We start from the raw sequence: 23,778 nt of genomic DNA, 5'->3' as shown, positions 1-23,778 counted from the left end.
AATACTTCTTCCTGTCAAGGAATAATATTTTGGATTTTATTCTTTTAAAAGCGGATGTGATGCAGATGTTACATGAAGCACTTTGCTGATTTATCTATTGGATTTAATAAATTCATTAAATTAATCCCCTTTTTTTATATACATATATTTTGAGTTTGTTAATAATTTGTTTTAATTAGACGGAAGGAGCATTTTGATTGGCTGAAGATGGAGAAACAGGAAGTGTCCTTGTAGTGGACACTGACACGTGCTTGCGTTTATATTTATATTTAGACTGTTTTCAGCTCGCGGACCAGCAGGGGGGCAAGTTGATGTTCAACCTATAATTCTTCTAATTCAACCTTTTGACCCTCCCTCTCCTATTTACCCTCCAGTAACCCCGGGCGCGAGTCGCCGGCAGCGCGCGGATGAGCGCGGCCTCCTTTCTGGTCCTTCCCGGCTTCCTTCCAGCGCCCGCAGACCGGAGACCGGAGACCGGAGACGGGTCACACCGGGCGGCTTCTCACCCGCAGACCACCGCTTCCCCACCAGACGACCCGGCGTTTGTCCTAATAGGTAATATTAGTATCGATTCAAATAAATCGATAATAAAATAAAATAAACACGCTTACGTTGAAGTGTGTAAAATTCTAAATGGTTGCACTTTGAATTTTACATCGCTTACATAAATATATATAGTAAATCTTAGAAGAAATGTATCACCTGTTCTCTGAAACCTTTTGGTCGTTTTTCTCGTCTAACAGTCCAATGTAATTTTTTTTTATTGATTTATATTTCAAAATAAAAGCCAGAACTGTAGTTTATGATGCGTTGATGAAGTTCTAGAATTACTAAGTCTAATTTGTCTACATTCAATAAAGCTTTTTTTTTTTTTTTTTTTCATGAAATGTGACCTCTTTTTTAAAAAAATCTTTGCTTTGTTAATTTAGCAACTGTCATTGCAGGGAAGTTTTATTTTAATTGGTAATTGTGCAACTAATTAATAGTCATTTTTAAAAATGATCTACTTTCCACCGTTTCCTGCCTTAAAAGGACTGTGTTGTATTCCAACTGAACTGGATCCACTGCAGGGAGGCTGAAAGGCCCCGTGTGGCTCCACATCTCTGTCCTTTTCATATTCAGTCCAATGTTAGACCTGAAGGCTTCTCATCTCAAAGATAACTGTAAACCACAGCGTCAAAGCTTCAGCCACCAGCCAAACAAACAAATTATGCAACCAACTGGCCACCGTTTAAATGAGTGGAAACATTATTTAACCTTTGACACCTTTACAAGCCATTAAACAGTCAGAGGTCAGACGCCTCGGGCATCCTCTTCCCCCGCTCACCGCTCAGCCCAGGCGGGTTTGGAGAGAAAAATACATTATTGAAATGAATCATTAGGTTACATTTCCCTTTGTATCGTGACAGGCAGAATTCCCAAAACAGGCTTTTTCTCCCCCCGACTCTCACCAACGAGATTAACCTTGACAACAAAGCATTCCTCATAGGACTTCAAATAGGAGATGGAAACGGCGGCGGAGACAGGAGGGGGGGTCAGCGCCTCAAAATATCACACAACTGTCCATTAAAAGTGAGCTATGATGTTCTTGTGAGGGGAATAACACACTCTGCCTTAGTTTTCTGGTTTGTGAGTAATAGAATATTTTTTTCTTGAAAATCTAATAAAGTAGTTTCCAAAACACCCAATTATTTAGTAAACGCATCATATTTAAGTTTATTCATTTCAGACTAGTATTGCCACATGGTGGGTTTACAAACTTTGTTTTCTTTCCGTAGTTGCAGTAATAATGTTGGGTTTCATGGACGCTAATGCACTTTCCATTTTCCCGTAAGCAGGAAGTGTGTGTCGAAGTCGGATGTGAGTGTGATGAGTGTATTTACGTGTGTGCTTTTTGTGTGAAACCAGGTGCGGATTTCAACATTTGAACTCTGGTGTGGCTCAATGTTTAGACAGCTTCTAAGTCCTGCCTGCCAGTAACTGCAGCGGCGGCGGCGGCGGCGGCAGACACCGCCACCTCAATCCGGCTGGAGAGGCTCGAACAATGCTATCAGTGAGGTAAGGTTTTTTTTTTTTAACCCTCCCCGTCTTCAACGGTGCAGCAGCTCGGAGGACTTTGAATGGAAGATTGGCACAAAGACCTTATTTCTTATGAATTACAAGAATTTAATGTGTATTTTACAGATACAGAACAGTCATTCTGCTTCATTTATTTACTTTGAATTGCTGCGAGTCAGTGCCATGGTACAAGCTTCTCAGAGCGGCTCAAGATGTTCGCAAGGTTCCAAAGTCAAATCTCCAGATTTTCTCTCTTTTAAATCCTCAAAACAAAAAACATTTCGACGTGTTTCGACACTCTCTGTCTCCGGTGAGCTCAACATGCAAACATCTCGTCTACCTAGAAGGTTGATGGACTATATAACGTATGGCTTTTTTGAAAGCAATAAAAACAAATCAAAAAGTGCATCCAACACAAAAAAAACAAAAAACAACAAAATTCAATTCCAGTCTGTGATCACAAGTGTTGCCTGTGTTGAGGAGTGGTCTCTCTCTCCCTCTCTCTCTCTCGCTCTCTCTCTCTCCGGTCTCCTCGGTTTGCTGGCTCAATGTCCGCACCGCTCGGGTCGGAGCTGGCCCGGGTTCAAAGGTCAGGGCCGAGAGCAGGTGCCCACGGTTAATGCAAAAACAAAACAAAAAAAAAAAAAACACGTTTCCTTTAAATAAATACGGCAGGGTTTATCCAGCGGAGAGGAGCTGCAGAAACCTTCTCTGTTTCCATTCCCACAATGCTGTGCGGCAGTCATTATCTGGGTCCGTAGTCGTAGTTGGAGGGGCCGCTGGTGGCAGAGTACATGTTGGTGGTGGCGGGGTTCATGTGGTGGTGGTACGTGTGTCCTCGGATGCTGGGGATGGGGTACGGCGACGGCCGGGTCTTGGCTCCCAGGTAGTGTTCGTAGGTGGCGGGGTACTTGTAGGGGTGGTGGTGCAGGGTGTCCGGAGGTAGAGGGTGGGGCTCCGGCCGGAGGTCGTGGGGCGGGCTGGGCCGGCCGCCGGTGAGGGGGACGGCGTGGAGGCCTCCCGGGACGGGCAGGGCGGGGCTGAGCACCCGGGACATCAGCTGGTGGGCCGGGTCGGCGTGCATGGGCGTGCCGGTCGGGTCTCGCTCGTATTCACGCCGGCTGTCTTCTGTGGAGGGAGGGACGGCGGGAAGTCAGGAACATTCACTGTAACAGCATTTCTGACAAAGATCCTTCAGAATGTTCAGTTTGGAAAGACGAGGAATTCAACTTCATCACTGAATTCATGAAACCAACAAAATAATGGGTTATAATTTGAGTAAGAATCCATTATTCTACCAGAATAACCTTTTAAGAGATTTCAAAACAGCCTTCTATGAACTTTGAACGGTGTAAACATATGAAATCCGTTTAAAATCTTTATTTTGAATCAAACTTGACACAGAAATGCACCTTATCTGTTGAAAATGTGATCAAAATCTAGATTCTGCTCTTCTCACCATCTGAAGCCACTGTCATGAAATTCCTCATTGAAACCACATTCAAACCTTCATTAAAACCAAAATGCTCTAATTATTATTATTGAAGTAATAAAATCATCAGTCATCATCTCGTCAGTGAAATCTCATTTTCATTTCAGCTTTGCTCTCTCGTACACCCTGATGAGAAAACCTCTTTTATGTCCGGGATGACAGTGACTGGCTGATATTTGATGTTTAATTAAAAGCCGGCGTTGGCCTGATAGTGTGAGACGAAGCGCTGTGCTCCGCTTCAGGATGAGACGGTCAAAGGAAGTGATTCACGGCGGCGGCCAGCGTGCCGTGCCTCACGTTCGATCGCAGACATAGTTCTGAAATGAAGTGAAAAGAGGGATGCATACCTTTCTCTGTGCCGTTCTGCTGAGGGGGGGATGACATTGGGTTTCTTGTTCTGGCGAAGGCACTCATTATTGGCAGAGAGCCTGGCCTGTGATTCCTGGGCCTGCAGCAGGAGAACGGATTCAGTTACACACTCACTCAGTGGACGTCAAGGCCACAATTTCTTTATTATATGTAAGAATTGATGAATACAATGATGAGAATTTACACTGATGCACGAAATGTGCCTGCACTCAGTGACAGAAACTCAAAACTTAAATTCAAAGTGAAGCAGCTCGTTATCTTCCTCACACTCAGGAGTCATGCTTGTGCAGAGACCCTCCATATAACCAGAGGTGGAGCTGAATGAGCAGCGGTTTGAAGAAATGTATTTACTTTAGTTCCAGCTGTGTCGGCGCTCCAGATGGGTGGGGATTGCTCCACTGTGACAATTACAACAGTGTCTGGTAATTTGTCATTGACAGAGAAACACAGTCAATTGACTTTCAAACAATGTCCAGTGATTTCTAACGTTTTACGTCAAACTCCACCCATCTGGCACCTGTGTGAGACAAAAACAAGCTGCAAACACTTTCTGGCCTGTTGCAGCACTTTTTTTTCCCCTCTCCACCATGTGGAAACAGGCCAGTAGGGAAACTGTAGTATTAGTATGTATGTATGTGCTCACCAGTCCTCTGGGTCACAGTCCCTGAAGCCTTTTGCAAAGGGGTTACTGGCGATCTTCAGCTGTGTGATCTGAAATGAAAAGGACATCAAATACATCTCTTCAATGGTTTTCTACTTGGTCAGTACACTTGAACTTTGGAAAGGACAAGAGACCATGGCTGAAATACACACAAATTATTATTATTATGATTATTATTATTATTATTACCATTATGATGATTATTATTATTATTATAACTGATCCTGTCACTAGATTTCTTGTGTAATTTTCAATCTAATCACATATCTGTTTTACCAAATCAAAACAACTTAGTTGCATGTTTCATGTAAAAAAATAAATAAATAAATAAAAAATTATAATTTATGCTAATTATACTCTGAACAAAATGAAAAGGTTAGGTTTAAAGCAGAACACTCCATTTGTATTTGTACTAAGATAATAGTCACATTTTGTGATTAAAAACACAAACTTCATTATGGGAATTTCATTGTGTCTAATCTGAAAATATACAGTTGTGTCTTGAAATGTAAAATACAGACTTGAAAATGGCAAAAATATGTAATACATAACCTAAAAAAACGCGATTATGTTATTGGACCATTCATTCCAATCACAGTCTGTTCACCAGAATATTATAATCTTCATTACGCATCCCGCTCTGCACTGAAATCTGGAAACTGCAATTGAGTTTCATTCCAAAATTGCAGTCGTTTGGTGTCGCTTTGAGATAATCTGATGTGAATCCAAGCTGATGGAAACCAAAGCGAGGACAACGCACAAAACAATGAGCAGTGCTCACAGGCAGAAGACGTAAAGTGAGGGTTTATGCGTAAAAGCGTGCGTAAAACGACCGCGATGGAACCGATGTGCCGTTTAGCTCTGCTGCACGGTGGTGATTAAAACACCTGCTTTAAAAACTACAGCCTGAAAGTCGACATGCTGCAGATTTTGCCTGAAGTGCTGTTTTTTTTTTTTTTTTTTTTTTTTTCTTTTTGTGTTTGGTGTTTTTTTCTCCATGCGTAAAGCTATTTTTAGGAGAGTTGCGCGCCTGCAAGTCACACCGTGCGCTTTTCATCCAGGACTGCCAAAAGTGGAGGTGCAGCTCACCCGGTGGTTCTGGTAGGCCGTGACCGCCGTGAAGCGTGTCTCCTCAAAAACAAAGGTTTTGTAATTCTCCTCTGCGTATTTCTCGCTGTCCTTGCGGGGGTCCACATAAACCACATGAAACCTGGGCTGGTAGCGGTGCATGGAGTTCAAAATGATCTGTAAAAAAAGAAAAAAAAAGAGAGAAACGTTCAGATACTTTCAGGATGTCTATAATTTTTGTCTAATGTAACTACTTTTCATGCACAAATTAAATCAAATTAAATGCGATGAAAAATAGAAAAAACTCGAAGTGCAAATTTAGTTTATATAATTATTAGCTTGGATCACTTGTCTGGTTTTATAAACGCACCGATTTGTTTATTTTTGACAACAGGGTGATGATTAGATATGGATTTAAAATGCCCCATTTCACCCCGACCACCAAAACTGAAGAATATTTTTTTTTATGTTTTGCGCCCTAAAAACTATATTCAACCATTATCAAGCAATAATCCCGCCGGAAACCTGGTGCGCATTATTTTACAGGCACTCTGAGTCACAATACGACCAGGAAAAAAAAGAAAAAAAAAGAAAATAGAAATCCCCTCTAAAACTCCCTCTTCTGCCCCATTTTCACAACTAACGCAGTGAGAAGAAAACCCTCATCAGCCGGAGTGGAAGAACGAGCGGGAGGGGCTGGAATAATTTCCAGTGGTGAAATATTCCACTTCCTTTCCGTCATATTTGGAGCACAGCCCTCGTGTGCGGTGCTGTTTTTGTGGATGGAGAATAAGCTTTTGGCATCATCTCACTATCAGTCACAATATCAGGTTATTACTGCTCAGTCACACGTATCAATCAGTCTCGGTGCGAATAAAATTGCTCAACAACTCCTTGAGGTTCTTATTATTTTCGTTGGGACTTAACTGTGTTTGGTGAGCGCGCACAGTGACAGGTCGGAATTTTTATCCTTCATATTGCGTCCAGTCACTCTCAACTCTGAGTTGTTTTAACCACCACGGTTCATTTAAAAAAAAAATCATATTTTTGCGCAGTTGTTTATAAATCGGAGGATTTACGCGCGGGTCACATGCGCATCTTTTTGGCACGGATTTAAGTTCCATCTCAAGTGTACTTACATGTCCGTTGTCATCCAGCAGGTTGTTAGTTAATTTGAGTTTATCAAAGGAGACGATCTGCTTCATCCACTGCGCGCCTTTGGCGGGGGAGTCCGGGTGGTAATGGACCCTGCCCGGCGTGGCGGGATCGGCTTTACCCGCCACCAGCCACGACGAACTGTGGAAAGCATACCTAGGAGAGAGGGTGAAGGGAGGGAGTGAGTCCTGGTGATGAACAGACAACTTGGTAATGCAGAAATTCATTAAAATAAAAAGGCACACAAATAGACACACACTTTAAGGTCATAAAAATAAAGCTGGACGAGTTGAAAAGAAAGTTTTCAACATATTCACATATGCACTTTGAAAACTGTCCAAGTCTGAATAGACCTTTGCTCTCAATTAAACTATTTTTTTTTTTATATATGTATTGTTTACATTATCTTTTTCAGTGACTTGTTACTAGTTGCTTTGCGCATTGTTGTCGAGAAGTTACCTGTAACGTTTGTCATCTACAGGCAGGAAGTCCATCAGGAGCATGTAGTCAGCCATGGGATCCATCCCAAATATTTTAACTTGGAACGTTGGAAACATTCTCCTGCAAAAGAAAAAAACAGAACCAATCACATTTTGATTTTTTTTTCTAACGTTTATTATTCATTAGAAGTGTTGCCTATACTTTTAAACTCGGTCTGCGGCTAATTTACTGTGTATGGAATTTATCAAAGGTGATAATAAATGGGTTTGCACTAAGTATTTGAAGCGGCATGCACATTTCTGATAAGCTGCGGGCTTATCGAGCTTAATTTCAGGGCTACAAGAAGACACAGGCTTCGAGCTATTGGAAATGACGCGATTCAGTTCGTGCGTAACCGGATAAAACTCCCTGATCTGAACGGAGATTTGCAGTTGCTGCCTTTTAAGCTTCTCGTCTCTGACTTCTGGCAGGGCACTTTAACGTTTCTTTTAATGTTTTGATGACTTCCAGACACGCGAAAGGCCTCCTCACACGTCGCTGCACATACGCACGAAAAGCGTCGTGGACTTTGGTTGATCAATGAGGAGTTCAGGACTTTTTACCATCTGGATCAACGTCAGAAAATATATTTAAAAAATTCGAAACAGAGTAGCAGAGCTCAATTTGCGTTGCAACAATTAAGGTAATACTTTTCTGCTTTTGACTTCGGGAATCTGATTTTGTAAATTGAGCTTAAGGTCTCGGACACGCGCGCTTCTCGAGCGTTCGCGTCTCGGCTGCATCGCGCAGGTTTGTGCGTCTGGCGGATCCACATCCCCCCCTTCAAGAACAGCAGAGGAAAGTTGAGTAATCCGCCGAGTCAGTGAAAGGGATCCTAAAATCAACGCTCAATTAACGTCAGTGTTGTGGCTAGGTGAGGCTGAAGGAGCCTTTAAAGGACTCCGCTGCAGATCTCCTTTCTCCTGTCAGACTCGAGAAACTCAACCCTCACTTTCAGGATTAAAGCAATCATCTCATCTCTCCTCAAATATTTAAAACACAGCTTCTACTCCTAGAAAATAGCAGTGGTAATACGATTTTTTTATCACTTCTCCTCATGGGTCAGAGGTCAACAGGTAACTGAGAAACGATCCATGCAGCATAATACTGCAATTAAAAATAAATGATTTTGAAACTGTGCAATACAATGTTTAATCGGTTTATTTGACGCCTAAAAATATTTTAAGGAACTAAAATTCACCGATATAAAGCAAGTGACCTGCAACAAGCATTCGGCCTGTATGCGACTTCAGCCTATATTCTCTAATCAGTGTAAAGATTCAGAAGTCAGACATTTGTTCCACATAAGACTGGCGCGTAAAATTGAAACTGAGGGCGAAAAATCTGGCTGAGACTCACGGTTATGCTTATTAGGTCCATAAAACGCAGCGGGATTAGATCAACATGGTGTTTACAGCGGACACACACGCGTTCAAAAATACAACACACACACACACACACACACACACACACACACACACACACACACACACACGCACACGCACACACACACACACACACACACACACACACACACACTGAAGTGTAATTATTTTTTTAAGATAAAGGGATAGCATATAATTAAGATAAATAGGGGGAGATTTAGTAACATAATTTTGTAATTAAATTAAAACCCAGTATATTTCTCAATATGCGTCCATCAAAACTATAATTTGCGTAAAATGTGTCTAAACTGCATAATTCGCACCACTTGTATCCGTGCTGAAGCATAATTGGGTCATGTAGTGGATATTAAAAACAACTTCAATTGCAGGTATTAATTAATAATTATATTAACAAGTTAACTATTTTTTAAAAGTGCTGTAAATCCATCTGTTATATTTAAAAAGTCATTTTTTCACGTTAAAGTAAATGATATTTTAATAATCTTCAAAACTGCAAACAATACTGGACTCTCGCTTTTTCCCCGCTGTTCTGACCGACTTGAGTTTTGGCCTCTCGCGGGTAAAAGCCACGGATGTCTCTGCGCGCTCACCTGCCAGCCTTCGTGACGATCATCTCCGTGCCGAGCTGATTAAATTCGTCCCATAAAGCCTTCATCTCCAGCTGCACGTTAATGTTGGCCACTTTGGGGTTCTTCTTCACTATGCTCTTGCTGTTCGGTGTGGAGTTCGAGGACGAGGAGGAGCAGTTGGGAGTCCCGTTGTCGCTCGGCGGCGCCTGGCCCGGGTTCGATCCCGGGTAGCTGTAGTTGTGCTGGGCCGCCGGGCAGGGCTCGAAGTGGGACTCATGCTGGCTATAGGGGTCCCCGGGGGACGGGGAGAGGTGGTAGCCCCCCGGCGTGTTGAGGCTGCTCAGGCTGCTCGTCGTGAAGGCTGCAACATCGCAAAAATGGGACAGCTGCGTCAGCCACGGGCTGGATATGGCTGAAATCATCCCAGAAAACCGGATTTACTCAGTATGCCGTGCACGTTAAGTCTGCCACAACACAAATGGTAAAAACAGAAGCAGGATTCAGTGATCTCCAGATGAAGATGTCAGGCTCAAATTCACCCCGCTCGGTTCAGAAGTTTCCGTCTCGGCTGTTCATTAGTCCCTGACGATGCGTCCAGTGCCAGCATACTACGAGGAACCCGATCTAAAATAGCAGGCGTCCGAGCAGTGACGAGATGTTTTCCCCAATCCGCCGAGCTCACGCAGAATCTCTAAACTATTCGCAGAAAGGAGCGTCGAGTGCGTGAGAATCTGTTTTCGCTTCGGATCGATTGCGCTCTCTGCGGACTCCGCTGCGCGCTGCTGCAGTGTGTTGCTCTGCAACACAGTCTGCGCTCTTATCTGACGCAGAGGGCCTCCCCTTTGCGATAAAACCGGTTCTTATTTCTATTTAGATAAGGAACTGCAGGTAATGTTCCTTTTCCTCGCCTTGGGACGGGACTGATTGACAGAGAAGTGCGCCCCTTTTTAATGGGCTTTCCGGCACCCATTTAACTTTTGGATAAGGGTATCGCCCACATCAGCCCCGTTCACAAACAATAGAGGATCTGCCCGGCAGAGCGGAGTGTAAACGCTTCACAAGGTAAACACACATCGATTTGCATGAACAAACAAACAGGCGAGGAGGTGACTGACGCTTCCGCGCTATTAACGAATACTGGATGGATATGAACCCCCCTCCGAGCTGGATATGATCATTATGGTCTGTTTTTACCATTACGCACTGGGATACACCCTCCTCCCCTTGGCTGCATTTTCAATGTATGCGATCCTGTCCACGAATTAAAGTTGGCTCTCGGTACAACGCTTTGGGGTTTTGGACTCGGAAACTTTTTTTTTTCCATTTTGGTTGCTTTGTGTGCAGACTTCCCCTCCCTGGTGGTGATCGCTGTTACTGAATCTACATTATTTTTTATAATAATAGGGCAACTGTGCCAGATTTTTAATTGACTAATATCTGCCTCCCCGTAATTCAAACAAAGCAGCGGTGTGTGAATTTGCGCGTTAATGTGGTTTTACAAATGCCGACGAAGCGCGCACTCACGAGGGTGTTATGCCATTTGTGGAGTTTTGCTTTTGGTGAGATGTATAGACATTGCAAGAGGTTTGTGGACATCGGCAAGCAGATTTACCTTCCATTTCCCGGGTGACAGTGCTGTAGTGCATTTTAAAGGAACTGTGGCTGTGCAGGTCTGGCTTGTCCAGGCCGGCGCTCTGCTTGTCAAATGCTGCGTTTCCTGCTTGCTCTGCAGCCGAAATCAGAGAGGCAATACTGAAAGCATTTGCCTTTGGAGAGAGGGGACCGCCGTCGTCCATAGGCAAGGGACCAAGTCGTTAAAAGCCGTCCCTCCTCCTCCTCCTCCGCTTTCCAACGGCGCAGAAGGCAGGAGAAGGTTGCGCACAATGCAGAGAAACATGCGCCAAAGTGGACTTTCTCACATTCCGCTCCGTGAGTGCGCGAGTCTGAGTTTCACTGCTATTAAAAGTAGTCCAGCAGCTACCGTGAAGGCTTCCCGATGCTCTGATTCATTTGATGACCCCCTAAACGCGTCCCGGTGTCAAAACAGTCCATCCACACGGCAGAGAGAGGGAGAGAGAGAGAGAGAGAGAGAGAGGGAGAGCGCGCTTCCCCTGTTTCTCCTCCGGTCGTTGGCGGGGTGGTGTCATCTGAGTCCTGCCTTGAGGAGAAGCTACTGCTGCTGCTACGAGAATGTCAAAAGTGAGCGAGATCCACGCCTCCTGTGCACCACCAGGAAAAAAGCCTCGGCGCTCCGCAGCGAATGTTTTATTTCAATAAGACCTTGTCAGTCATTCCAATTCAGCCTCAACGTCACTGCGATGTCCGGCTTCAAAGGGCGCCACTTTTCCACTAAATTATGGGACTGCATGTGCCTCTGCATATTTTAACCACCAGATAGGCTCCTGCTGCCCTGACGTCTGTAGAACATCCAACAAGGGGCTGCAGTGCATGGAGAGAAGAAAAAAAAAAACAATTTCAAAAGTTTTTCTGCTGAAAATGTAAGTTTAATTCAATAAGTTTGGAAATGCCAAATAAATGGAAATCACAGTGGTTACTTTAAATGTTTTATTTTTAAGTCAAAGGAGAGTGCAAAGCAACTTATAGGAAAATTTGGCAGCAACATGTGCAGGAATGAAAGCAAAGTTCTGCTAATTTAAGAAACCACACACACACACACACACACACACACACACACACACACACACACACACACACACACACACACACACACACACACACACACAGATGCATTAAACCTGTACCTCCTCGCGGCCTGTAAACAGAGGAACGCACGTGGCGCCTGCGCCCCGCGGCCGCAGCTGGACTTGACCTCTCCGCCTCCCGCCGCCACCTCTCCGCTCCTGGCTCTCAGCTTATCGACGTCCAGCTTTTAATGTGCGGCGGGTCAAGATGCGCTCTGCTGGAGATGGTGCTACAGCGGCGGGATCGACTTTAATTTACACCGGAGTCAATGAATTAAGCGTGAAAGCGGCGCGGAGCTCCTAATGGGATAAAGCAGTTAGAGGATTAGTCCTATTTGTTTTGGATGTTGCACCACGGGAGGCTCTGCGCGCAAATAAACCACAGAGAGATACAATGTGCTTCTTCCAACTAGTTAACTGCGCTCTTGTTTATTTTTGTAAAGTGTATAAACCGTGTCACCTCCGTGCCCTGATTATTATGCAAAGTAAATCACGCAGTCAACACTGATGTAAATCATCACCCGCATAATTTATTCCTGCCGGTGTATAAAGATCCTTTTTTTTTTATCAGATATGATGCCATCGATACCGTCTCACTTCATCATTGCCAAGTCGGAAGCCTCCTTTGTAAATACTCAGGTGATAACAGACAAAATACAGGAGCGGACCGAAACGGGAAGAGACTGTGTTGGAATTTGCTCGCAGGCCTCAGCAGCCGCCAGCTGCACAGCCGAGGCTTCCACGCGCCAGACTTTGTCAGCAGAACTCCATATATTGGGTAAAAACGTGGAGGAAAAAAATGATATTCCAAATCTTTATGTGGAAACGTCAAACTTTAACTTTCATTTCAAAACGCACATTTTCAAGAAATGTTTCTGAACTTTTAAAGCTTTTCGAGCACTAATCTTTCTGAATCTTTGACTTCCTCTCTACGTATTTCCATTGCAGACCATCTGTGAAGCGCAAAGCTTTTTTTTCTGAAGAGTTTAGCACATACCTGACAACAGCGAGACAAAGTGAGCAAAGTACGTGGACAGCTCTCACTGATTAGAGGATACAGGCACGAGCACCGTTCATGTGCGCACTGACTGATGGACGCAAAACAGGGTGGATACACTCTATTAACAGTGCGCGTTTGTATTTAACGCGTGATGATGTGAGCGCCACTCTGGTTTACAGATTTATTTATAAAATCAATTTGTTCATTTCTTTTCTCTTCCTTTAAATTACACTTTTCCCCATCTTATTCTCTTGATGACATATTTAAATTAAAAAGCGTCAACATACATTTAGTCCTGAAGTCGCCTTATCATCAATGGACACTTCTTGATTATTCCTAAATTAATAATTTATTTCAGGAAATTAGCTCTGACAGACCGTGATTTACGACTCGTTTTTGATAAATAATTATAGCGTAAAACTGTGAGCACATTTAGTTTCGTGCATTTTTGAATATTTACAAAATATTTCCTGAGACAGTTATTATGTTTATCTACATCTTAGGCGCTTTTTCTGATCGATTTCTTTATATCACAGAAGAAATGCCTAAGTTTCCATTTGGCACAAATAAAGCTCGCATGAATTGAATGTGCAGGCCACTGTACAGATTAGCAGAGGGCAAATCCGGGGACCCTCTTGTCATTTGAAGTGCGCTTTTACGCACGTGAAAAAAACTTGGAAATGTTTCTCACATAAGACTATTACAAAAATGTGTGGCGATGTGGAAGCTGTATCTTGGTAGCATATTTGGGCAACCGTCGAGTCACAGATTGCGCATATTTTCCAGCATTGGCGGTTGTCGTTTTTCATGTGAGTCAGTGGCTTCTGTTGCCCATGCCGGAGAGAGGCCTGTGTGGTCCCGCGCGCTCTGTTGTGGTAACATGACAAATTACCAAACCAAAAACTTTTGCCCATGCCTCATTAAGCGACACAGATCTAAAGCCAGGGCTCAATCGCAGTTCCACTTTGTGTTATCAGTAAACAGGACTGTGATTTGTTCCTCAGAATATCTGCTCGTGATGCGCTCCACGCACCAAAAATCAGAACATCCCCTCTGCTGTTTTTACGCCTGTGTTGTTGGAGATAATTATTTCTCCAGCCTTCCATCTAACCTCCTTGTCTGCGCCACAAACGGACTGATAAAATTATTAATTACGCGCTGACATCAATTAACAGATAATAAATCACAGCTTATTCCACTCATCATAAAAAAGCAACGATTTTCACATTCATGTTGCGTGACTGCAGCTGTGGGGACCGAGGCGGCGCACTCCACGTATAAAACCCTATCCTATCTAAATATTAGTGTAAATGCAGAGTAAGAAGGAGAGGAAGTGAGCGGCTGACCGCTGACAGCAGAGGGCCCGGGGTGTCCCCTCTCTCCGCGGGGCTTTAGGAAATGCAGGGAAAAGACGCACTGCTGTGCTCCAGGAAGTTTTCCAAATGGAAGGCCTCCGGTGCGCGAGCGTTTCAGAAATGTTGGCCGAAATATGCGCGCCTGAACGAGATTTGTATTAAAAAAATACAACTCTGTAACTAATTAGATTAAATATCATGACTCAAAAGCGCAGCTGAACAATGTCTTATTATGTAAATACTCTTTTTTCCATATTAATCTCCTAAAAAATGTTTATTCACATATTTTCAATCAGTAAAAAAAGTCCAATTTTGTTTTCACGATTTTCTTCAGCTAATTGTATTCTTTAAATGACTTTTTGCGCTCATATGACCGTAATATAAAGCCGATTACGGGCACAGGATTCCTGTTAAATTATTTCACTATAATTTCATTATTTCATGAAATCAATTAACGAGGACGCAGTTCGTCTTTTTGAAATAAATGAATCTCAGCGTTTCTTTTTGTTCGTCTCCTGAGCAGGTGCTGGCGCACAGCCCGGCTGCCCCGCCGGTGGACTCATTCTGTTCATTTTTTTGTGAAAGCCTTCATTCAGTCTTCCGCTTGAAAAATATCCACTTTTAACCCGAAACGATCGCAAATATTTACTGCGCTTTTTCTATCTGTGCGTCCAAACACGCACCGCGGTGACGAATGCTTCTCCGATATCGACCGTTATTTGTTTTTCCTCTGGCTATTTGTAATGGCATCTCGATAATCTGTCGTTAGGAGGCTTTTACTTGAATATTTGTATTTTATTTTTTTCGTTTTTGTGCGCGTTCTTCTGTCACCATGCTGAATAAATCCAAACCGCATCAGTAGAAACGTGCCACTTTGCGCACTCAGATGCAGAAAACGGATTTTTGTGTTTATACAGAGAGGCAGATCTGAATGACGGGACTGTGCGCTCAGATTGTGTCACAGGTGTTTGCAGAGTTGCATCCTCTCACAATGGCCTTTCAGTCATGCGTAAAGGCGAGCAGAGTGGGTACACTAATCCTATTGTGCCATAATAAAACTAATACATTTGCAACCCTGCAAAGCCTGGAATTTATTTATTTGTGTAATATTTTACATATTGCTGATCAGACTTTAAGAACGTGCTTTGAGACGTTTCCATATACATAAAAAACCTTTTTAATGCTTTTTTTCTTAGAGAAATTACCCAGAATTCTTTTTTTCTTTTTTTTTTTTCTGGAAAAAAAAAGTCCACATTTCCCTGTTGACATATAAATGTGTTTTTCCTGTCCAGCCCTGTTGGCTTTGTATTTTTGGGGTCATCATAAAAGGATATGTGCATAAAAAACACAATGGAAATGGACACAATGCCAGACCAAAAGGTGAAAATCGTGATTCCCTGGTGCCAGGCCCACCAAAGATTCCCACGCATGTTTTTTAAACCGTGGAAAAATAGGCTATAGTCTTCATTTTTGAAAATTATAAAATATCTGCATGTCGAAGCTTCAGGCAAAATCTACTTCTGTGTTTTGAAACAAAAAAAAAGACTGATCCGAATCTGTCCTGGAAAAGAGGTTTTCAGCAGACATTTATTTTATGAGCTCAGACATTTGACAACTTCACTGCCAGCCCCGTTTCTCCACACAGAAATAAACAGACAAAGAAAGAAATGTCACTTTCTCCCTCCCCCTTTGCAGTTGTCTGCATGGGAAGATGTGTGCCACTGCTATTTGTTTATTTTGGGAGGGAAGCCTCTATCTCCACACGTCTCCTCGGAGTCAACAAATACTGGCCTGACAGCTGCCAACTGTGCCCTTCAGCAGGCTGCTCCGGCCCGCCGAGGCCCGTCCTGAACCGCGGCCTCGCTGCAGACCAGGAGCGGATCAGATGCTCCGTCCTCGCACGTCGTGTGCTGCAGAACGGCCTCAGAGTGTGTTTTCTTCATGCATGCGTGACTTTTCTGAATCACAGTCGCGATGGACTGAATTTTTCATGCAGGGATTGAGAAAAGCCAAACCGGTGAGGAATGTGTGCGTGGAGCGCGGAGGAAGGGTGGGATGGGGAGGGGGGCGGGTGCCAGAGTCAGATCCCTTTTCAAAATCACTTCTTCTCTTTCCCTCCCGTCTTTGTTTTAAAACTGGGAAGCTTTTAGCTTTTGAAAAGTATCCTTTTCCTATCTGTTGCGCCGCGGCCCCGGTCGTCATCACCTCGCCTCTCCCCGCAGCCCGACTGGAGCGGCGGTAAATAGCTGGCATTCCTGCCACAAAGAACCGATGATGTGGGCCTGGGGCCTCCGTGATCTCTCCAAATTAATTAGGGCCTTTCTTCTTTCTGAGCAGGATCTGCAGCCTTTGTCTCTCTAATACGTCTTAAGCCCAGTATTAAATGCAAGGGCAGAGTCTGCGCTCATTATAAATCTGTCACTGCCTGCTTTGCTCTTCTTGGCCCGGCCCGTGATCCTAAATAGGCTGCAGTGCAGCAGCGCAGCGGCCCGCCGCTCTGCCTCCTGCCCTCGCCTCCTTATCTGCCCCCCCTCCTGCCCCCCCCTCCCCACCGGCTGCACTGGTATTTATTTGAATATGAGAAGGCCTGCTTGTTGTTTCTGGCAGAGGGGACTTCAGACCTGAGACCCCCTTCCCACTGCATGTCCCCCCGCCACACACTCACACACACACACACACACACACACACACACACACACACACACACACACACACACACACACACACACACACACACACACACACGCACGCAGTTTCTCCCATACCTTCCAGCCGCGGGTCGTTTTCTGCACTCGTCCTCCCTCAGCCGCCTCGGCGTTGCTCGCTCCTGACTGGCCGTCCCTGATTTTGCGAACTTGAACCGCAGGTCCTCTGTGCTCATGCATGAGTGTGTGTGTGTGTGTGTGTGTATCCCATTAACGGCCTTCCCTCTCTCGCTGTAATTAATAACTGTGTGAGCCGGGTTAACGTTCCAGCCAGCAGGGTGGCCGGAGTCTGCTCTTTTTCTGTCACGAATCTGAATGAAAATTTCCTTCACAGTCAGTAAAAGCACCTTTCAGAGGGTTATTATGTTTTCTTCCTCTCTCGCTGAATGCGGTTCGACCCATGGGATTGGTATGAAGTCGACCGCTTCACATCGCTGCGATTTGAAACGCCGATGGCGTTTGGAGGGGTTTTAACGCTGCAGCAGGATCAAGATCATCTCAGGAAATGAATAGCATGTCCATTAAACGAGCAGTAACCCCCGGCAGCGGGGCGAGGGGGATCAGGGCCGTGCCCGGGCTGACCTTGAGGAATGCCGATGCTGCAGCCCGGCCTGGAGCGGCGCAGCGGAGGAGACAGGAAAATGAGCCACAATGCAGCTTGTTGTTTGGGCGTTGGAGAGATGGTGGACGGAGGGGGATTATGGGACCTTCCTGCGCTCCTCTTCCAAAGTGAAGAGGCAGGAAGTCCCTCAGGAGGTAAACAATGTGCAGAACGGAGCCAGTACCAGCCAGTGGAACCCCCCCCCATCATCTCTGTTGGCATGGCTGAAAGCCAGCTGATAATGGACACCCTGCCCACCATCCGCCCCCCCAGCTGCCTCCACGCTGCAAATGTTTCCCCGTCTCGGGAAATGTTTACGCTGACTGCCTGTAGAACGGCCTGTGGCCTCTGCTCCGGGACGGTTCCTCTGGCGGCCGCCATATCTGGAGTCTTCGGGCCACAGATCTCGCTCTGTGCTCGCTGTCACGCCGTCCCTCGCGGAATCTGTCAGATTGCGGCCTCCACCAATGGGAGCCGGCGCTGGGCAGCCTGATGCTAATTGCGGCGATTCATCATGCCGGGCTCTCCCTGCCACCACGTGTTTGCTCTGATCTCTTCCTCTGCAGAGCGGTGACAGTGAACGATGAGGGACCATGTGGCCGAGCCAGCTCCGGGTCCCAGCCTCAACCCCGCTGCGGTGTCAGGGCTCGAGGAGAGCCAGCTCAGTGAGCTGTGTGTGTGTGTGTGTGTGTGTGGGAGGAGGGAGGGGGGATTTAGCCAGTTGGCTAATTGCAGACCCAAAAGTGTAACTTTAGGTGATGGGGGCATTAAGGCATGTTGACTTGTGTTCACCGGGGGGCTAAACTGACACTCAGTCCCCCCAGAGCGGACAGTTCCTGCAGCCGGCCCCCACTCCAGACTCGGCTGGGGGGTCTGGGTCATATTCAGGGGGTGCTGTGTGGCCCTGCTGGAGCAGACCTCATGACCAGCGCCTCCAAAACAAGCAGCGCTGTGTCCGTAATGTCAAACACTTCCTCCATCGGCATCCATTAGCCGGCCCTGTGGCGGCGGGGAGCGTTCCAGAGCCGAAGCAAAACAAAAGGCCCAGAGATTACGAGCTGCTGCAGTAATGAAAAAGTTCCCTCTTCTATTGTACCGAGGCAGGAGCAAACACCGATCCGGAGAATTCAGTCGCTGTGGAGATAGAGATCAGCTTCGCATCTGACTGAAGTTTAGATTTAGAGGATTTTTAGATCAGTGTGATCTGTTGAAAACACGGAGAGGTGTTGATATTATTCACTCATACACTGTTCAGACCCTCCGGCTTTAAGAACTCATCTGGATTTTCTTCAAAATGTCGTATTTTAAACCATTAGACCATTCAAACCAGGCATTAGTTGTAATATTCACCCCAGGGTATTATCTGAGGATATTTATATTAATTCAAGTCAATGTAAAACACCCTCATAAGCTATTGATCCATGATAAAACATATTGAAACGTGTAAAAATGACAAGAATTACACACATTTAACAATATCTGGGTTAAAAAAATTCTCAAAGATGTAAAAAATGGTTATTAGAGAGCACCATTGTTCTACTCCATTATCTATTGTTCTCTGAAATGTCAAAAAGAACACTAGTTATGATTATTGGAAGCACTGAGTGTGAAATCTGCACTGGTTTTATGTTTTCAAGTAGTTTTTTTTCTTTTTATATACATGAATGTGTACATTTTGTACACATTGTCAGACATGAAACAGATGCAGTCTTTTTTATTATCTTTTAATTAAAAATTTAAGAGACAGAATACATATGATCACTTTCCCACTGACGGATTAAAATGGGAATTGTTCTTAAACTATAGCTTTTAACAAACTCCTGAAATTATAATTTTTGTAAATTTTTAGTTCAAATTTGTAAAAAGTATCTGTAAATGAAATGTTTAATGTAAATCTATATAAATTGTATATGTAACTGTGTTAAGTTAAAGTTTTATTAAGACTTCTAATGTAATTAATGGAGCATCCAAAATCTTATCATACATTTGTTTGTTCATTTGTTCAAAAAAATACACACATAAACGTCATACATGTTTTCTGGAATTTCATAATCCCATACTTCACCACTTTCATTCATTTTTTAACTAAATTAATACGTATTTTTTTAGTTTGTAAGAAATATTTTCTAAAGAGAAGCCAAACAACCTTTTTTTAATTTCATTTCTAGGATTTCTGTAGCAGAAAAAAAAAGATGATTAAAAATAACATTGAGAAAAGTTGAGTTTACTCAATTTTAATAATTCCTAAGAGGAATTACATAATTTCTTCATGAAACACAGCAGATTATGTACCTGTATTTACAGGTCTATTCGTCCGTCTCCCTGCTGTAGTTTTGTGCGCCCCTATTGTTCCCGACGCCGCTGTGAAATACGGGCGAGCGAATCTTTCTGGTGGTACGTGTTGCAGCAGCCTCCCATGTGGCGCCCGCTGGGAGCGGCCTGAACATGGGCTGTGAAGAGAGGGGGGGGGGAAAGCCTCTTGTGTTTGGGTCTGATTTCTCAGCTCATTAATCTTGGCTGTAGTTACACACTGCGTCTCGCAGGCTGGCATATTTTCAGCCGGCTTGAATGTAATGATATTTATTGGAACTTGTCCTCACTTGCTGTCTTTTACTGTATCTGACATCACTGGCCTACATACCGAGCTCTGTTTATATTCCAGGAGGAGGAGGGGGATCAATATTTTTCACCTCATGTTTATTTTTCCTCTGCTTGGTTTTATAAAAATGCACTAAACTCTTTTTTTTTTGACCAATCTAAACAATCCCATCTTCTTTTAACAAGCAATGCTGCAAGATCACTAAATAATATAGAAAATGTCCACACTGTAATGTTTGTGCTTCTTTGTCACGATAAAACATGTTTTTTTTAGATATAGAAAGTCTTATACTGAATACAGACAAGCTACTTTTCGTGTTTTTTGCATTATCGACGAACTGTTGTTGCGACGTCTGTGATTTATCACCTGCATTTCAGTCATGATAAAGAGTCTGGAGGTCAGATGTTATTTATAAAATGTTCTTCACACACTGGCTGCAGAGAGAAATCACCGCCTCTGGAGGCGATCCGTGCAGAACTCATGCTGCAGGTTGACTGCTGGGAATGTTTGACTGCAGAGACAGTATTTGTGTGTGTGTGTGTGTGTGTGTGTGTGTGTGTGTGTGTGTGTGTGTGTGTGTGTGTGTGTGTGTGTGTGTGTGTGTGTGCGTGTGTGCACGCTCTCCCTGGCAGGCCTTGGAAACAGCAGTAGCTCCCCTGTGTGGTTCACTGTTGTAAGAGCAGCTGGCACAGCAGGGTGGAGGTGGGCATCTGGGTACCCGGATCCCAACAGAGACCCTCCTCACCCCTCTGCTGAGCCACCAGCAGAGACGAAGACTCCGCTCCTGTCCTCTCGGATGAAATATAGCCCATCGTCTTCAAAATCGACGGAGTTAAGATCTGCCTTGATGCTTCTTTCCTTCACAGCCGGTTTCTGTTGTTGTAAATACACTCAGAAATGTCTGTCATCACCTTGCCTCTTTATGTGACGTATGACAACAGTTCCCCCATGAAGCACACACACACACACACACACACACACACACACACACACACACACACACACACACCCGCATGCATGTGCTCCCATAGAGCGCTTCCCAGAGAGAGATACTCTAACGCTTGTTGCCTCGTCCTTCAAGCCGCTGTGATTTTCAGCCAGCACCACACACACACCACACACACCACGCACACACCGGTGGAGGTTCACACTCGTCCTGCAGCCAGAGGTATGTGTTCGGAGGCCGTCTGGTTCAAGGCGGTGTTTGGGGTAAACTGTGATGCTGCTGAGCTTCAGAGGCGGATCAGGTGTCTGCTCCGGCCTGCGTGGTTTCTTTCTTTCTTTCTTTCTTTCTTTCTTTCTTTCTTCTTCTTCTTTCTTTCTACATAGCATGTGTCCTTTCTGGACACTGGACACTCCACTGCCCCCCCTCCCCCTCCTCCCCTCCAAATATTTACCTGGCGTGTCTCCGTGGGTGGCGGCCCATCTAAAGAAACATGTATACACACATTCGCATTGACGGATTTCTGGCGTCAGGATGTATTTATACTTCACATTTTTGCAAACAAGCATTTATAAATACTGACCTGAAGGAGCATCTCTTGACTTTACACCTAATTATGAATTTTAATTGAGTTGCAACTGACACCATGAAAATAACACACACACACAGCCTTCATCACACACTCGTGCACGCCTGCTCCAACAGAAGTCCATTCCCGTGTCAGGGCTCATTGCCGTGGACGCTTTGAAGTCGCCGGCTGCTTGTTTGCTGATACAAATTAGCGGCCCGGCGGCCTTCAGAGGAGCAGCCAGCGTGGGGAGCTCTGTGGGTGGTGGGTCCCGCTCCGAACGCCCCGCCCCGCCTCGTCCCCCTCCCTGCACTCTGCTGGCCGCCGTCAGTGGAGGAATGCTTTCAGCCGGACTCACCTGGGCGAAGTGTCCGTCCGGCCAGCAGAGGCTCCACAGACCAGTCACACTGCAGTGATAGAGAAAAAAAAAACAAAACACAGTGAGACAGATGAATTACATGCTGCAGAAATAAGATTATCTCACACAAACCACAAATTTCACGGAGCCACATTAAAAATGATCCATATATATTCTATTTATTACACTGAATCGAGGGTTTACAGCCACACATCCTTCTGGAGCCGCTGGTTTCCCACCTATAAGCTCATCTTACTGAAGCAGGCCTCAGAAATACCTACAGGTAGAAACTCTCTTCAGTCTAATGTTTCATCATCAAGCTGCAGGTGAATTTATCACGAGCTGCCGTCCTGTTTAGACGCAATGAGACTGAAACACTAGTTTCTGGTTATTTTAAAATACTAATACAAGAAATATACATTAAATGGATCATTTCAGCTTTAAAAAATATCTTATAAGAATAAGTTTCTTTAGATATAGATATATATGTATTTCCTGTTAATTTAGGGTCTAAAGCTCATTGTAACTCCTGGGATTCAGCTGAATAAAGAGGCAGAAGTGTAAACAGGAGTCGTGGGTTTGAATCCCTGCTGCTGCTGCTTTCAATGGTGAGAACGCCAAACTCCACCTTTTCCCACTGACTGACCCGAACACTCTGCCCTCCCCGCCGCGTCCAGAAAGACGCATTGTGAAGGTGTGAATGATGAACGCGGCTGTGTGTTGTGGCGCCTCTGATATCGTGTGATTGTGAAGTTTGCATGTGATGTGTGAACCAGTGACTGGATAATAGAAAGCAAGTGTGCATGCTTACATGAGTGTGTGTGTGCATACAGCTGCCTTTCTAAACTGATGTCTTCAATCATGTGATCACTCTGTGTGGAACAATGGGCTTCCTACTTGTTTCACAAATATCACAGCTCCCCCTTTAGGCTGGATGGTGGAGCATTAAAACATGGATACCTTAAATACTGAAGCAGCTGCAGTGACTTCTGAGGGAGATGTAAATGAGATTGTGCTTTAGTGTGATGGGTGGGAAGGTGGGGGTGGGGGTGGGAAGGTGGGCGGGGGTTTGGGATTTGCTCTGAAGGCATGCCGGTCATTACCGTGGACGGGGATTATCCGGACCACATGCCCCTCTCACCTACTACTGCCCCATCACTCCTCCAGAGTGGCTTGTGACAGCAGTCAGTGTCAGTCACTTAGTGTAGTTTAGTGTGTGTGTGTGTGTGTGTGTGTGTGTGTGTGAGAGAGAGAGAGAGAGAGGCTGCAGGATTGTTTGGATTAAGGTGGGCTGAGTAAACAGGGCTCAGGTTACCTCTGAAGGCTCTTCCGTCGTATTCATTCCGATTTAAATGTGGAAAAATATCAGACGGGTGACAGGAGCTCGTTTCTCGGTGGCATCAGATCACCTCGCGTTTAAAGTGCAACCAGAGGTCACGGGGCAGGGCTGGCGAGCGCTCAAACCTCACGGATGGAGCTCAGCATGCGGCCCGAGGCCTCGAATGTATCTGATCTGTAACCATCCTTCACATGTGGCGTTAAAGCCACTAAATCAAACCATGGGTCATACTGTATGTCCACCAGCGTATTCCGTATTTTATACATCTGCGAGCAACAGGTTGGGACTGAAATGACAGAAAAGCTCTTCATATTCTTTTTGCTAGGGACTAATGGAGGCAGGGATTCATT

General features: G+C 44.7%; 1 protein-coding gene and 1 long non-coding RNA gene across 2 annotated transcripts in view; one reads left to right on the top strand and one right to left on the bottom strand.

Moving 5' to 3' along the window:
- Window positions 1-2,304: 2,304 nt before the first annotated feature.
- tbx1 (T-box transcription factor 1) lies at window positions 2,305-11,405 on the bottom strand. The gene is made up of 8 exons (XM_030105410.1): window positions 10,871-11,405; window positions 9,280-9,619; window positions 7,263-7,364; window positions 6,788-6,959; window positions 5,670-5,825; window positions 4,563-4,630; window positions 3,898-3,998; window positions 2,305-3,186 (listed from the first exon to the last, which is right to left on the bottom strand). The coding sequence occupies exons 1-8, from the start codon at window positions 11,052-11,054 to the stop codon at window positions 2,804-2,806; spliced, it is 1,506 nt and encodes a 501-aa protein (XP_029961270.1). The 5' UTR covers window positions 11,055-11,405; the 3' UTR covers window positions 2,305-2,803.
- Window positions 10,140-23,778, top strand: part of LOC115398574 (uncharacterized) — a 66,394-nt gene continuing 52,755 nt past the window's right edge. Inside the window, exon 1 of the long non-coding RNA XR_003932583.1 lies at window positions 10,140-10,320. This is a non-coding gene — a long non-coding RNA (uncharacterized LOC115398574). The remainder of the gene's footprint in view (window positions 10,321-23,778) is intronic.

Source organism: Salarias fasciatus, chromosome 12 (genome assembly GCF_902148845.1).
Source record: "Salarias fasciatus chromosome 12, fSalaFa1.1, whole genome shotgun sequence".
Lineage (NCBI taxonomy): Eukaryota > Metazoa > Chordata > Actinopteri > Blenniiformes > Blenniidae > Salarias > Salarias fasciatus.
The sequence above is the reverse complement of the archived record's forward strand: the minus strand, read 5'-3'. Positions and strand labels throughout refer to the sequence as shown.